The sequence below is a fragment of the Nomascus leucogenys genome, chromosome X (genome assembly GCF_006542625.1).
Source record: "Nomascus leucogenys isolate Asia chromosome X, Asia_NLE_v1, whole genome shotgun sequence".
NCBI classification, from domain to species: Eukaryota; Metazoa; Chordata; class Mammalia; order Primates; family Hylobatidae; genus Nomascus; species Nomascus leucogenys.
Genome location: NC_044406.1, coordinates 89,576,488 through 89,589,038, shown reverse-complemented (window position 1 = coordinate 89,589,038; position 12,551 = coordinate 89,576,488). Strand labels below are relative to the sequence as shown.

Below are 12,551 nucleotides of genomic sequence, written 5' to 3'. Positions count from 1 at the left end.
TGATATTGATTCTTCCTATCCACAAGGATGGACTGTTTTTCCATTTGTTTGTGTCCTCTCTTATTTCCTTGAGCAGTGGTTTGTAGTTCTCTTTGAAGAGGTCCTTCACTTTCTTTGTTAGCTTTATTCCTAGGTATTTTATTCTCTTTGTAGCGATTGTGAATGGGAGTTCATTCATGATTTGGCTCTCTGTTTTTGTTTTTTTTTTTTTTTTTGAGACGGAGTCTCGCTCTGTTGCCCAGGCTGGAGTGCAGTGGTGCAATCTTGGCTCACTGCAAGCTCTGCCTCCCAGGTTCACGCCATTCTCCTGCCTCAGCCTCTCCAAGTAGCTGGGACTACAGGTGCCCGCCACCACGCCCAGCTAATTTTTTGTATTTTTTTTTTAGTAGAGATGGGGTTTCACCATGGTCTCGATCTCCTGACCTCGTGATCTGCCCACCTCGGCCCCCCAAAGTGCTGGGATTACAAGCGTGAGCCACTGCGCCCGGCCTGGCTCTCTGTTTGTCTATTGTTGGCGTATAGTAATGCTTGTGATTTTTGCACATTGATTTATTGTGATTTTTGCACATTGATTTTGACTGTGCTGAAATTGCTTATCAGCCTAAGGAGTTTTGGGGCTGAGACAATGGGTTTTCTAAATATAGAATCATGTCATCTGCAAAGAGAGACAATTTGACTTCCGCTCTTCCTATTTGAATACCCTTATTTCTTTATCTTGCCTGGTTGCCCTGGCCAGAACTTCCAATACTATGTTAAATAGGAATGGTGAGAGAGGACATCCTTGTCTTGTGCCAGTTTTCAAAGGGAATGCTTTCAGCTTTTGACCATTCAGTATGATATTGGCTGTGGGTTTGTCATAAATAGCTCTTATTATTTTGAGATATGTTTTATCGATACCTAGTTTATTGAGAGTTTTCAACATGAAGGGATGTTTAATTTTATCAAAGGCCTTTTCTGCATCTATTGAGATAATCCTGTAGTTTTTTTCATTGGTTCTGTTTATGTGATGGATTACATTTATTGATTTGCATATATTGAACCAGCCTTGCATTTCGGGGATGAAGCCGACTTGATTGTGGTGGATAAGCTTTTGATGTGCTGCTGGATTTGGTTTGCCAGTATTTTATTGAGGATTTTTGCATCGATGTTCATCAGGGATATTGGCCTAAAGTTTTCTTTCTTTGTTGTGTCTCTGCCAGGTTTTGGTATCACGATGATGCTGGCTTCATAAAATGAGTCAGGGAGGAGGCCCTCCTTTTCAATTGTTTGGATAGTTTCAGAAGGAATGGTATCAGCTCCTCTTTGTACCTCTCGTAGAATTCTGCTGTGAATCCGTCTGGTCCCGGGTTTTTTTTTTTTTGGTTGGTAGGTTATTAATTACTGCCTCAACTACAGAACTTTTTATTGAACTATTCAGAGATTCAAATTCTTCCTGGTTTAGTCTTGGGAGAGTGTATGTCTCCAGGAATTTATCCATTTCTTCTGGATTTTCTAGTTTATTTGCATAGAAGTGTTTATAGTATTCTCTGATGGTAGTTCGTACTTCTCTTATCATAGTAGTGATATCCCCTTTATCATTCTTTTATTGTGTCTATTTGATTCTTCTCTCTTTTCTTCTTTATTTTTCTAGCTAGTGGTCTATCTGTGTTTTTTTTTTTTTCCAAAAAACCAGCTCCTGGAATCATTGATTTTTTTGAAGGGTTTTTCGTGTCTCTATCTCCTTCAGTTCTTCTCTGATCTTAGTTATTTCTTGTCTTCTGCTAGCTCTAGGGTTTGTTTGCTCTTGCTTCTCTAGCTCTTTGAGTTGTGATGTTAGGGTATCGATTTGAGATCTTTCTAGCTTTCTGACATGGACAGTTAGTGCTATAAATTTCCCTCTTAACACTGCTTTAGCTGTGTCCCAGAGATTCTGGCACATTGTCTCTTTGTTCAAGTTGGTTTCAAAGAGCTTCTTGATTTCTGCCTGAATTTCATTATTTACCTGGAGTCATTCAGGAGCAGGTTGTTCAATTTCCATGTAGTTGTGTGGTTTTGAGTGAGTTTCTTAATCCTGAGTTCCAATTTGATTGCACTGTGGTCTGAGAGACTGTTTGTTCTTTTGCATTTGCTGAGGAGTGTTTTACTTCCAATTATCTGGTCAATTTTTGAATAAGTGCCATGCAGCACTGAGAAGAATGTATATTCTGTTGATTTGAGATGGAGAGTTCTGTAGATGTCTATCAGGTCCACTTGATCCAGAGCTGAGTTCAAATCCTGAATATCTTTGTTAATTTTCTGTCTCGTTGATATGTCTAATATTGACAGTGCAGTGTTAATGTTTCCCACTATTATTTTGTGGGAGTATAAGTCTCTTTGTAGGTCTCTAAGAACTTGTTTTATGAATCTAGGTGCTCCTGTATTGGTGGATATATATTTAGAATAGTTAGCTTTTCTTGTTGAATTGATCACTTTACCATTATATAATGTTCTTCTTTGTCTTTTCTGATCTTTGTTGGTTTCAAGTCTGTTTTGTCAGAGACTAGGATTATAACCCCTGCTTTTTTTGCTTCCCATTTGCTTGGTAAATTTTCCTCCATCCATTTATTTTGAACCTATGTGTGTCTTTACACGTGAGATGTGTTTCCTGAATACAACACACCAGTGCTTCTTGACCTTTTATCCAATTTGCCAGTCTGTGTCTTTTAATTGGGGCATTTAGCTCATTTATATTTAAGGTTAATATTGTTATTTGTGAATTTTATCCTGTCATCATGATGCTATCTGGTTATTTTGCACACTACTCGATGCATTTTCTTCATAGTGTCATTGGTCTTTAGGAATAGTAAAGAGGCCATGGATGGGGCAAAGTGAGTGAGGAAGAGAGTAGATAGAAGGGTCAGAGAAATGATGGTGAGCCAGAAAATGTGGGGTTTTTTAGGAACTTTGGATCTAACTCTGAGGAGAATAAGGTGCCTTTGCAGGACTTTGAGTAGAGGAGCACCATGATTTGACTTACATTTTTAAAATAATCACTTTAGGTTCTATGTTGAGAATACAAAAAATAGGGAGCAAGAGCTGAAGTAGAGAGATCTGCCAAAAACTACTCCAGTTATCCAGATGAGATATGATGGTGGATTAGACTTTATGCATACAAATGGCGATAAGTGGTTGGATTTTGGATGCATTTTGAGTGCAGCCAAAATAATTTCCTGATGGATTGGATGTGTAGTGTAAAAGAAAGGGAGGAATTGAGGATGATATCAAGATTTTTGACATGACCATATGGATGATGGAGTTGCCATCAATTGAGATGGGGAAGGCTGTAGGAGGAGTGAGTTTTGGAGAAAAGATTAGTAGTTTAGTGTGTGACATTTTGCGTTTGAGATGTCTATAAGACATCTGAGGAGAGGTGCTGAGTAGGCAGTTGTATATATCAGACTGGAGTTTAGGATGCAGATCTGGCCTGCAGACATGAATATAGAAATTGTTAACATAAAAATGTTTTCTATAGCTATTAGACTGGGAGATACCACCAGGGAAGTGTAGATAGAAATGAGCAGAAGAACAGGGACTGAGTCCTGGGTCACTCCTATTTAAACAGGTCTGGGAGAAGAGGAAGAGCTAGTGAGGATGGAGAAAATAGGAGAGTGCAGTGTCCTGGAAGCCATGCGATGTAAGTGAAGTGAGAAGAACCCACTCATCAACTATGCCAAATGCTGCTGATAGTTCAAAATGAGGGATTAAGAATTGACCATTGTATTGAGCCATGTGAAAGCCGTTTGTGTCCTTGACAAAAGTAATTTCAGTTGAGTGGAAGAGGTGAATACCTGATTGGAATATGTTCAAGAGAGACTAGGAAAAGAAAAATTAGAAATAGGCAACTGTTAAAGGAGGATGACAGAGTAGTCACACTGGATATCTGAGGAAATAACTTTCTTGACATACAGAATAGATATTGTAAAGGCCCTAACACAATAGTGAGCACGGCTTGTCTGAGGAATAAGAGGGAGGCCACACCTGGAACAGAGGGAATGAGAAATAGAATAGACAGAGAAAATGGAGGATAAGGAAGGATGATTTTTGGGGGATCCTTCTTGATGCTAGATTGATGTAGATAGAAAGCCTAGAGGATTGTGGTCTTAGATCAGGAGTCCTGGTTCAAATAATGCCTTACATTGAACATGAAAACCTATATGTAACTGTAAAAGATTTCCATCAAAGGGGAACAAAGAAATGGGGTAATGGTAGATAGGAGGATTGAAGTCAAGAATATGTACACATAAAAAGAATGTGTGTAGATATATAAACATATACACATATATAATAATATGTGTATAGACAGATAGGTAGATAGATAAGAAATAAGAGTACAATTGTATCCTGAGAGAAACGATACAGTAGAGAGTACAATATTGATGATGCTGGACATAACGGAGAGAAAGATGGTAGCAACGTCATTGAATTGGTTTGAGAGAAAGAGATCTAGTGGGAAAGGAGGGGAACTTTTAGACAGGAGTCTGGAAATTTCATGTATGATATCAACAGGAAAGTCATATATATGTACGCAGGTGCAGGTAGGTGAAGTGATGTGGTGGTAGGGTTCCGTGATGGTTAATATTAAGTGTCAACTTGATTGGATTGAAGGATGCAAAATACTGTTTCTGGGTGTGTCTGTGAGAGTGTTGCCAGAGGCGATTAACATTTGAGTCAGTGGACTCGGAGAGGCAGACCCACCCTCAATCTGGGTGGGCACCATCCGACTGGCTGCCAGCGTGGCTAGAAAAAGCAGGCAGAAAGTGGAATGAGCAGACTTGCTGAGTCTTCTGGCCTTCATCTTTCTCCCTTGCTAGATGCTTCCTGCCCTCTAACATCAGACTCCAAGTTCTTCGGCCCTTGGACTCTTGGACTTATACTAGCGGTTTGCCAGGGGCTCTCAGGCCTTCGGCCACAGACCAAAGGCTGAACTGTTGGCTTCCCTACTTTTGAGGTTTTGGGACTCAGACTGAATCACTACTGGTTTCCTTGCTCCTCAGCTTGCAGATGGCCTATTGTGGGACTTCACTTTGTGATCATGTGGGTCAATTCTCTTTAATAAACTCCCTTTCATATACATATATCCTATTAGTTCTGTCCCTCTAGAGAACCCTGACTAATACAGGGTCTGTGGAAGTGTTCTTCTGAGGGATACACTTTTCTAGTATAAATATAAAGCAAGAGAAGAGTTGGGATGGTGAGGTGGTATAGAGAGTTTGATGGGAGAGAAGCTATGAAGTAGTAAGTTAAAATAGTCAGAAAGTTAAGGGCCAGAAGGTCTAAAGAATGAGTGCCTATTAACATTAAGAGTCTGATTTAAGTTAACAGTCACGAATTTAAATTGAAATGAGTCATGTAGTTATGTATTTTCCTTTGGCCAGATTTCTCTTTGTAGGCTCAGGCTTGTTGAAGTGTAGTTGAATTTAGCCAGAGTTGTTATTTTTCCTATGAAGCAATACAAACTGAAAAGGCAGGACAGTGGAGGGTATATGTAGATAAGTGATTGTAAAGACTGAACATGACATTTGAGCTAGGGAAGGAGGGGAGAGAATACAATAAAGGGAAGAAGAGATAGTGAAAATCTGATAAGATCAATGCATTGGAGATTCTGGGGAGACCGAAAGAAAGTAAGGTCCAAAATGAGTTAGCTGAAAAGAGAGGAGGGTATGGTCAGAAAGAGGGATGTTTAAAATTGAGATGATGGAGGGGTTCCCATAATTATAGTGACAAGGGCTAGACTATGGCTGTGTGAGTAACTGAGGTGGAGTTGAGGACGATGTTATGGGGGAGAAATGTTCAAGGAACTGAAAAGGCCAGTTTGTCAGAATTATCATTCTTGAACGTACCAAGAATTAAAGTAGGACAACTACCTTTGAGAATGACTGTGTTGTAGGAGTTAAAATTTTTGAAAAATGAGTGGGGAATAGTTGAATTTTTATTTTTTATTTTTTTTGAGACAGAGTCTCACTCTGTCTCCCAGGCTGGAGTGCAGTGGTGCTATCTCCGCTCACTGCAAGCTCCGCCTCCCGGGTTCACGCCATTCTCCTGCCTTAGCCTCCAGAGTAGCTGGGACTAAAGGCTCCCACCACCATGCCCGGCTAATTTTTTTTTGTATTTTTAGTAGAGACGGGGTTTCACCATGTTAGCCAGGATGGTCTCGATCTCCTGACCTCGTGATCCACCCACCTTGGCCTCCCACAGTGCTGGGATTACAGGCGTGAGCCACCGCGCCCTGCCGGGAATAGTTGAAATTTGTTATATGACAACAACAAAGGCTAGTCAATGACATAAGTTGTCAAAAGCTGGAAGTTTTTAGGGGGGTGGGAGGGGAATTGCTATCTAAAGACAGCAATGAGAAGCAGCAAAGTCACTTACATAAGCTTTAGGATCTGTGGTACAGTGGTGGTAGGAGTGAAAATTCATCTGCTCCTCATGAGTGGGCTTCAGGGGATCTAGAATCCTCATGGAAGGGGAAATTCAGAGAAGAGGCTTAAAATATGGAGGAATTACCGAGGGTGTATTGTGTTTTATTAGTAGAGGAGCGGTGAGAAAAGTGAACTAAAGAGGGGATGTGGACACAATCTTATGGCAGTTAGAATATAGGAGTTGAAGGGTGTCTTGGGGTGACTGGCACCAATGGAGATAAATGTCATCATTAGATAAGTTCTAATGATTCAAGGCAGACCAGGGTGGCAGGATTTTGAGGTTTGGGCTATGGAGGAGTGGTTGTCTGGAGCTTCCTGTCAACCCCAAGTGAAGTAAGGGGTGTGGTCTTAGCCTTGGATCACTTGTTCAAACAATGCTTCATTTTACTCCTGGAAACAGAAATCACATTGATCTGTAATGACAGAAAAATAGGCTGAAAGCTACACATCACATTCAGGATAGGACTATCCCTGGGGAAGTGGGAAGGGGAATGGAAATGAAGTGAAGGTCAAGGAAACCTCAATTTTTTCTGTAACGCTTTTAGTCCTTAAAAGAAAGACAAAGTAAGTATACCTAAATGTTAACAACATTGAAATCTGTGTAGTGAAAACACTGGTGTTTATTATATTTAATGCCAGGAACATTGTAGGTACTCAATGGGTATTACTTGTTGAATGAGTATATCTTTCTGTTTTAAAAGTTTCTCCAACAAACATACACAATTCTCAAATTAACACAAAGTGTTACAAAAGCAAAGAAAAGGGAATGAAGTAAGCTGGGGAAGGCTTGAGAAATCCTTGTGGAAAGAATGATTTCTGATCTATATAGATCTATACCACCACACATGGGGTGCAAGCTAAAGACATAGTTCTACCTCCATCTTACCTTAATGCTCTAAGGTTCTGGTTGAGTATCCAGAAAATGATCTTGAACGTTTAGTCCTTTCAAGTAAATACCGAATCCTCAATTTTCTCTTCCAACAGACACTGGGTGGTGCTGTTGTCCAAAACTTCCCCCCGTCACGGATTTATTACTTCAATCCATAGACATCTCCACAACCAGTGTCTTGTGGGCCAAAGTGCTAGGGATTAGGGATATAAAGGTGAATAGCCTCAGTTGTTCTGTGATTATTATAAACTGCTATCGTGTTCAGTGGCCGAGAAAGCTGCAAATGTGACTTTTACATTTCATAGGAGAGTACTACTGTCACAGAAATGTCCAGTTGTAGGGGTGAATGGCCCTGAACCACCCACCCTCACCATGAGCACCCCTACTCCACGACCTGGCCAAGGATTAGAGCAGACAACGCCGAGCCCCACTTCCAACCTACTGTTAGGTTGTCACAGCATCCTTGGGCCCAATGGCTATAAAAAGCCGAAAGAGCCTAAATACCGGTCATTCAGCTTGGACTTCGGAGTTCCAGATGTTCTAAGCTCACTGGGCAAGATGTGTCTGCTTATTGCAGAGGCCTCTGTTATTGTGAAAGAGTGAGTGTAGTCAGGATGAAGGGAATGTGGACCCTCAGGGCTAAAGCAGTGGAAGAGGCCTGGGAGGTGGGGCCTGGGGAGGCGGGGTCGGCTCTGACTTCACCAAGCCCCTGATCCTAGAGGAGAGGGTGGACGCAGGCTCTGGACGCTCAAGCGGAGGAGGGGAAGGGGGCGGCGGGGGGCGAGCCCGGAAACCTTTGGCCAATCAGAGAGGGCTGGGGCGGGGCCTGCTGGGGGGCTTAGCATTGCAGGGCTCTGCGCGGGAACGCTAACCTGGTCCGGAGCGAACCTGGGTCTCAGCCCCGCGGACAGCCTTTCACGAGTCTTCAAGCTTTCAGGTGAGGACCTGCGGCCTCGCAGGAGCCAGAGGACCATGGGGATACGAAGGCGTCAGGGTTGCGAGGCGGGGGATGCCGCGCCTTCGGGAGCCGGAGGAGCCGGGGTTGGGGCTGGCGCTTCGCGTCTGCACCGCCGCCCGGCCAAGCGAGTCCGCGCCTTTGTCTTCCAGGGGGGCCGCCTTCTGCGAGCGATGCCGAGCCCTCCTGGGGGCCGGTCCCTGGAAACAAGGCCCCGGGGTTGGGAGGCGGGGAACGCGGACCCTTAAAGGGGCCTGTCCGCAGCAGCTGCAGGTCGGAGGCTTAGAGGATGAGGAGTTTGGGGGACACCCGGAATGGGCCCTCTGGGGCTGGGTTCTCGTTCCTTCCCCTCCCGTGGCCGTTAGGCTGGGCGCCAGAAAACGCTAATAGTTATTTGAAAAAGTATGCAAACTGCTCTTGACAGACTGGCCTATGCGCCTGGCCCTGCTATTATTTGTTAGTTCCAGTTTCCCAGCTCTGAGCTTGGCGTCTGATGGCTTGGCAGAGGAGGGTCTTAGGGTAAACTCGACGGAATGGAGGCATGTTCGGCACTTCTGGCTGCTTGGGGGCCTCTCCATTCTACCCCAAGCACTAGACATAGTATCTTACTCCACGAGGGTGGGGCTGGGCTTGCAAATGAGAACTCTGCCCTCCAATTTCTGGGATATCCTATTGTCTCTTCTGGACAAACTCGGGACGCTCACAGGGCACCAGGCATTTCCTCAGGTCCACAGCCATGCACCTCTAAGCCTCATCTCCTTGCCTCTCTCTTTGCAGAGAAAACGTGGTGAAAGAAGACTCACTTTTATTTGGTTTATCCCATTCTGCTGAAGTCCTGGGTTTGATCCTAGTTAGCTGTCCCTTCTTACAATGTTTATAAACCAATGCCACAAGGAGCTATTATGAGACGCGTATTGTAAAGCCTTAATGTACTGTCGTCTTTGGGCATTTAAAATAGAAAGAAATTAGTACAACTTATGCCACTTTTTTTTTTTTGTGCTGCTCCCCGTCTCCTAAAAAAAAAATGCCAAAAAACAAAAGTAATTTAATAGAAAGTAAAGATGCTCGAATAGTGCTATCCCCTGTTACAAAATCATTAACTGGTTAAAGCCAGTCTTTATTTTTTATTCTATCCCTGTCTGCTCTTGTGCTTCTATCACCTCCATTTTACCCTTGCTGTGATTTTAGAGTCAGACATACTGTGGCTCTGGGTTTCTGGAGCATCTTGGTTTCTGGTGCGTTCTGATCCAACGGCATTTACTGCCTATCAAAAATGGGCTAATGATGTGGAGTTAAAATTATTCTAACAAAAATATAACTTTCCTAAGATCTGTTGCTGTTTTTCTGTTGAAAATGAGCGGGTAGAATATACATTGATATGAAATGTGAAAATTTTTGCTTGTAACCCCTTAGTCCGAAGATAGTTCTGCCAGGTAAGTTTTCTTAAAAATGTTTATTCTTTTCAGGCTATCTTCTAGTCAAGATGAGTGATAAGCCAGACTTGTCGGAAGTGGAGAAGTTTGACAGGTCAAAACTGAAGAAAACTAATACTGAAGAAAAAAATACTCTTCCCTCAAAGGAAAGTAAGTCATGGGGGGTTCTAGTGGAAACAAACAGTAGAGAAAGTTAATAGGTTCAGTAAATAAACCTATCTTCTAGTAAATTTTTGCCACAAAGTAAGCAATAATTAAGAGTACCATGGTATTTAATGTAACAGTTAAAAACATCAAATAGTCATCTTCCTACTTGGGTTATATAAGTAGTTCTCACATAAGTCTTAATAGGAATGGGGGGAAAACTAGTTTCTTGTTGGAAAATTACTAAAAACCACCTTAAAAATCAATCTTGGAATATTGGATTCAGCACTAGAAAAATCTTAGTTTTGTTCACTTTGTGCTTATTAGACATTTTTCTGCATCCATCAGTTTGGGTCAGTGGTCTTATACCTAAAGATCTGTGCAAACTTTGCAGTTTTGGCCTTCTCTACCTGATGATGAGATAAAGACAATGAACAAGTTTAGATATTGGGTGCACATAGGGCTCGCAGACTCAAGGGATAAGTGATCAGTTTTGCCCTCCAGAAATACAGCCTTCTGGAGAAACTCCAAGTGTATTTGCAAAAGTTGAGGGGAACTTTTTGTCTTGTTAGCTTTGAGAGTTCCAAAATTAGTCAAAATTGTCTGAAAAGGTATAACTTCCTAGTTGTATATGGATAGATAAATCCTAAGAAATTGCTTCATATCTCAGTCTTGAATCATCTATGAAAAAATGGCAACAGCATATCTCTATCTCTCAAATGGGAGAAAATCCTCCACAGTTATAGAATGTAGTGAATATTCAGGTAGTTAATATACACACATACATGCACACACCCTAATGTGAGGATTTGTGGTTAATGCCTTGGCATTCTAAATTTAAGGCATTTATGCAGACTTATGACTTAGCAAGGAGCTCTTTTGAAAGAAACTGAACTTAATCTTAGGTACATACGGTTAATGATTTTTGTGTTTGTTTGTCTTACCAGCTATCCAGCAAGAGAAAGAGTGTGTTCAAACATCATAAAATGGGGATCGCCTCCCAACAGTAGATTTCAACATTACCTGAGAGTCCTGATTTTAGGCTTGTTTTTTGTAAACCCATGTGTTTGTAGAGATTTTAGGCGTCTTCTGATATCTTCTCACCTATGTTCCCTGGCTAAGGAGTCAGAGGTAGCCAATGTTTCCTTAAATTCATTTTTAAACTTAACATTGGTGCATATGTTCCAGATGGCAACTGCTGTCAATAATCTCACCATTGATGACCTTTGTGTATGTAGTTCTTGCATCCTATACTGGATAGGCCTGTTTTAACCTGCTATGATGGGTGCTTCCATTGCTTCATAATCTTCATGAAGTTACATGCTTTTGCAGCTTTTCACAGTTTATTTGCATTTCTAATGTAGTAATAAAGTAACCAATATAATCATTATCTTGAGACTCCTGTGGTTGACTCTTGGTGGTCTTCTATGGAATGAAAAGTACACAAGGATGTACTTTTCAGCCAAACAGAATGGTTGAAGGAAAACTGTTTTAGCAGATTATTCACGTGGGAAATATTTACTTCTCTCCAGGTCTAGTGAGTCCTGACTTGGGGATGCTAGGTGCTATTTCTTTAGAGTTGGAATCACAGAGTTAGAGAACCTTGGGAAGGGATGTCATGTGGACTAACCCCCTTATCTCAGAATGAAGAAATGAAAATACAAGGTCTGAAGTGATCTGCTCAAGATGAATATTAAAGTGGAGAGCTCTTGCCTTTTGGAAAGTATTTTTCAACTTAATGGAAGGGGACACCCAAGGCTGGGGTTGGATGGGGAAGGGGCCAGAGGCACTTGCTAACATGCACTGTACTAAACACAATATGCCTTCTGTGGAGCATAAACTCGTATCTAATACCTGCTAATGACCTGTAGTAGAGAGCTTCTGGTTTGGTTCTTATGTAGAATAGAATTTGCTCTCTTATGAACCAAGCATTTTTGGTGTTCACGATGAACATAAGTGCTATGGACTGAATTGTGTACCCCCAAGTTTGTATATTGAAGCCCTAACCCACAGTGTGATTATATCTAGAAGTAGGTTCTTTAGGAAGTAATTCAGATTAAATAAGGTCATAAGGGTCAGGTTCTAATCCAACAGGACTGCAGCCTTAAGAGGAAGAGGAAGAGTGAGAGAAAGAGGGAGAGAGAGAGAGAGCGATTGAGAGAGAGAGAGAGAGCGATTGAGAGAGAGAGAGAGATCACTGCCATGTGAGGACATAGTGAGAAGGCGGCTGTCTGCAAGGCATGAAGAGAGCCCTGCAGGACCTTGATCTGGAACTTTTAGCATCCAGAATTGTGAGAAAGTAAATTTCTGTTTAAGCCACACAGTCTATGATATTTTTGTTATGGTAGCTTGAGCTGACTAATACAATAAGGAATACATATAAATGCACATGTCCCAATCCATGCCCTTAATACTTTCATCACTTTAAATTTATTCAAGCCAATTACATATAATCCCACCAATTAGAAGTGTTAGCATTTGTGTGTACTGTATAACCATCCAGACGGTGGCTCTATTAATCCAGACTGTGAGCTTTTTCTACAAAAAAATAAATAAATTATGCTTTTAGCACCTATTTGCAACCTCAAGTGTTATTCTTACCTCCCTTTTCTAAGGGCTCATATTCTTAGACAGGAAGTGGAAGCCATTTTTTTGCTATAGCTTAAAGTTCCACAAGCAAAACAGTATGTGGG

The 12,551-nt window shown here is 41.7% G+C and overlaps 1 protein-coding gene across 2 annotated transcripts in view; it reads left to right on the top strand.

The window, feature by feature from the left end:
* Nucleotides 1-11,248, top strand: part of TMSB15A (thymosin beta 15a) — a 78,950-nt gene extending 67,702 nt beyond the window's left edge. Inside the window, exons 1-3 of one of the 2 annotated variants that reach the window (XM_003276473.3) lie at nucleotides 8,151-8,263; nucleotides 9,748-9,864; nucleotides 10,806-11,248. In XM_003276473.3, coding sequence (XP_003276521.1) covers nucleotides 9,765-9,864; nucleotides 10,806-10,843 — 138 coding nt within the window. In that variant the 5' untranslated portion in view covers nucleotides 8,151-8,263; nucleotides 9,748-9,764 and the 3' untranslated portion in view covers nucleotides 10,844-11,248. Of the gene's footprint in view, nucleotides 1-8,150; nucleotides 8,264-9,747; nucleotides 9,865-10,805 lie in introns of those variants that run through there. The other variant, XM_030807091.1, reaches the window with a different exon arrangement.
* Nucleotides 11,249-12,551: the final 1,303 nt, after the last annotated feature.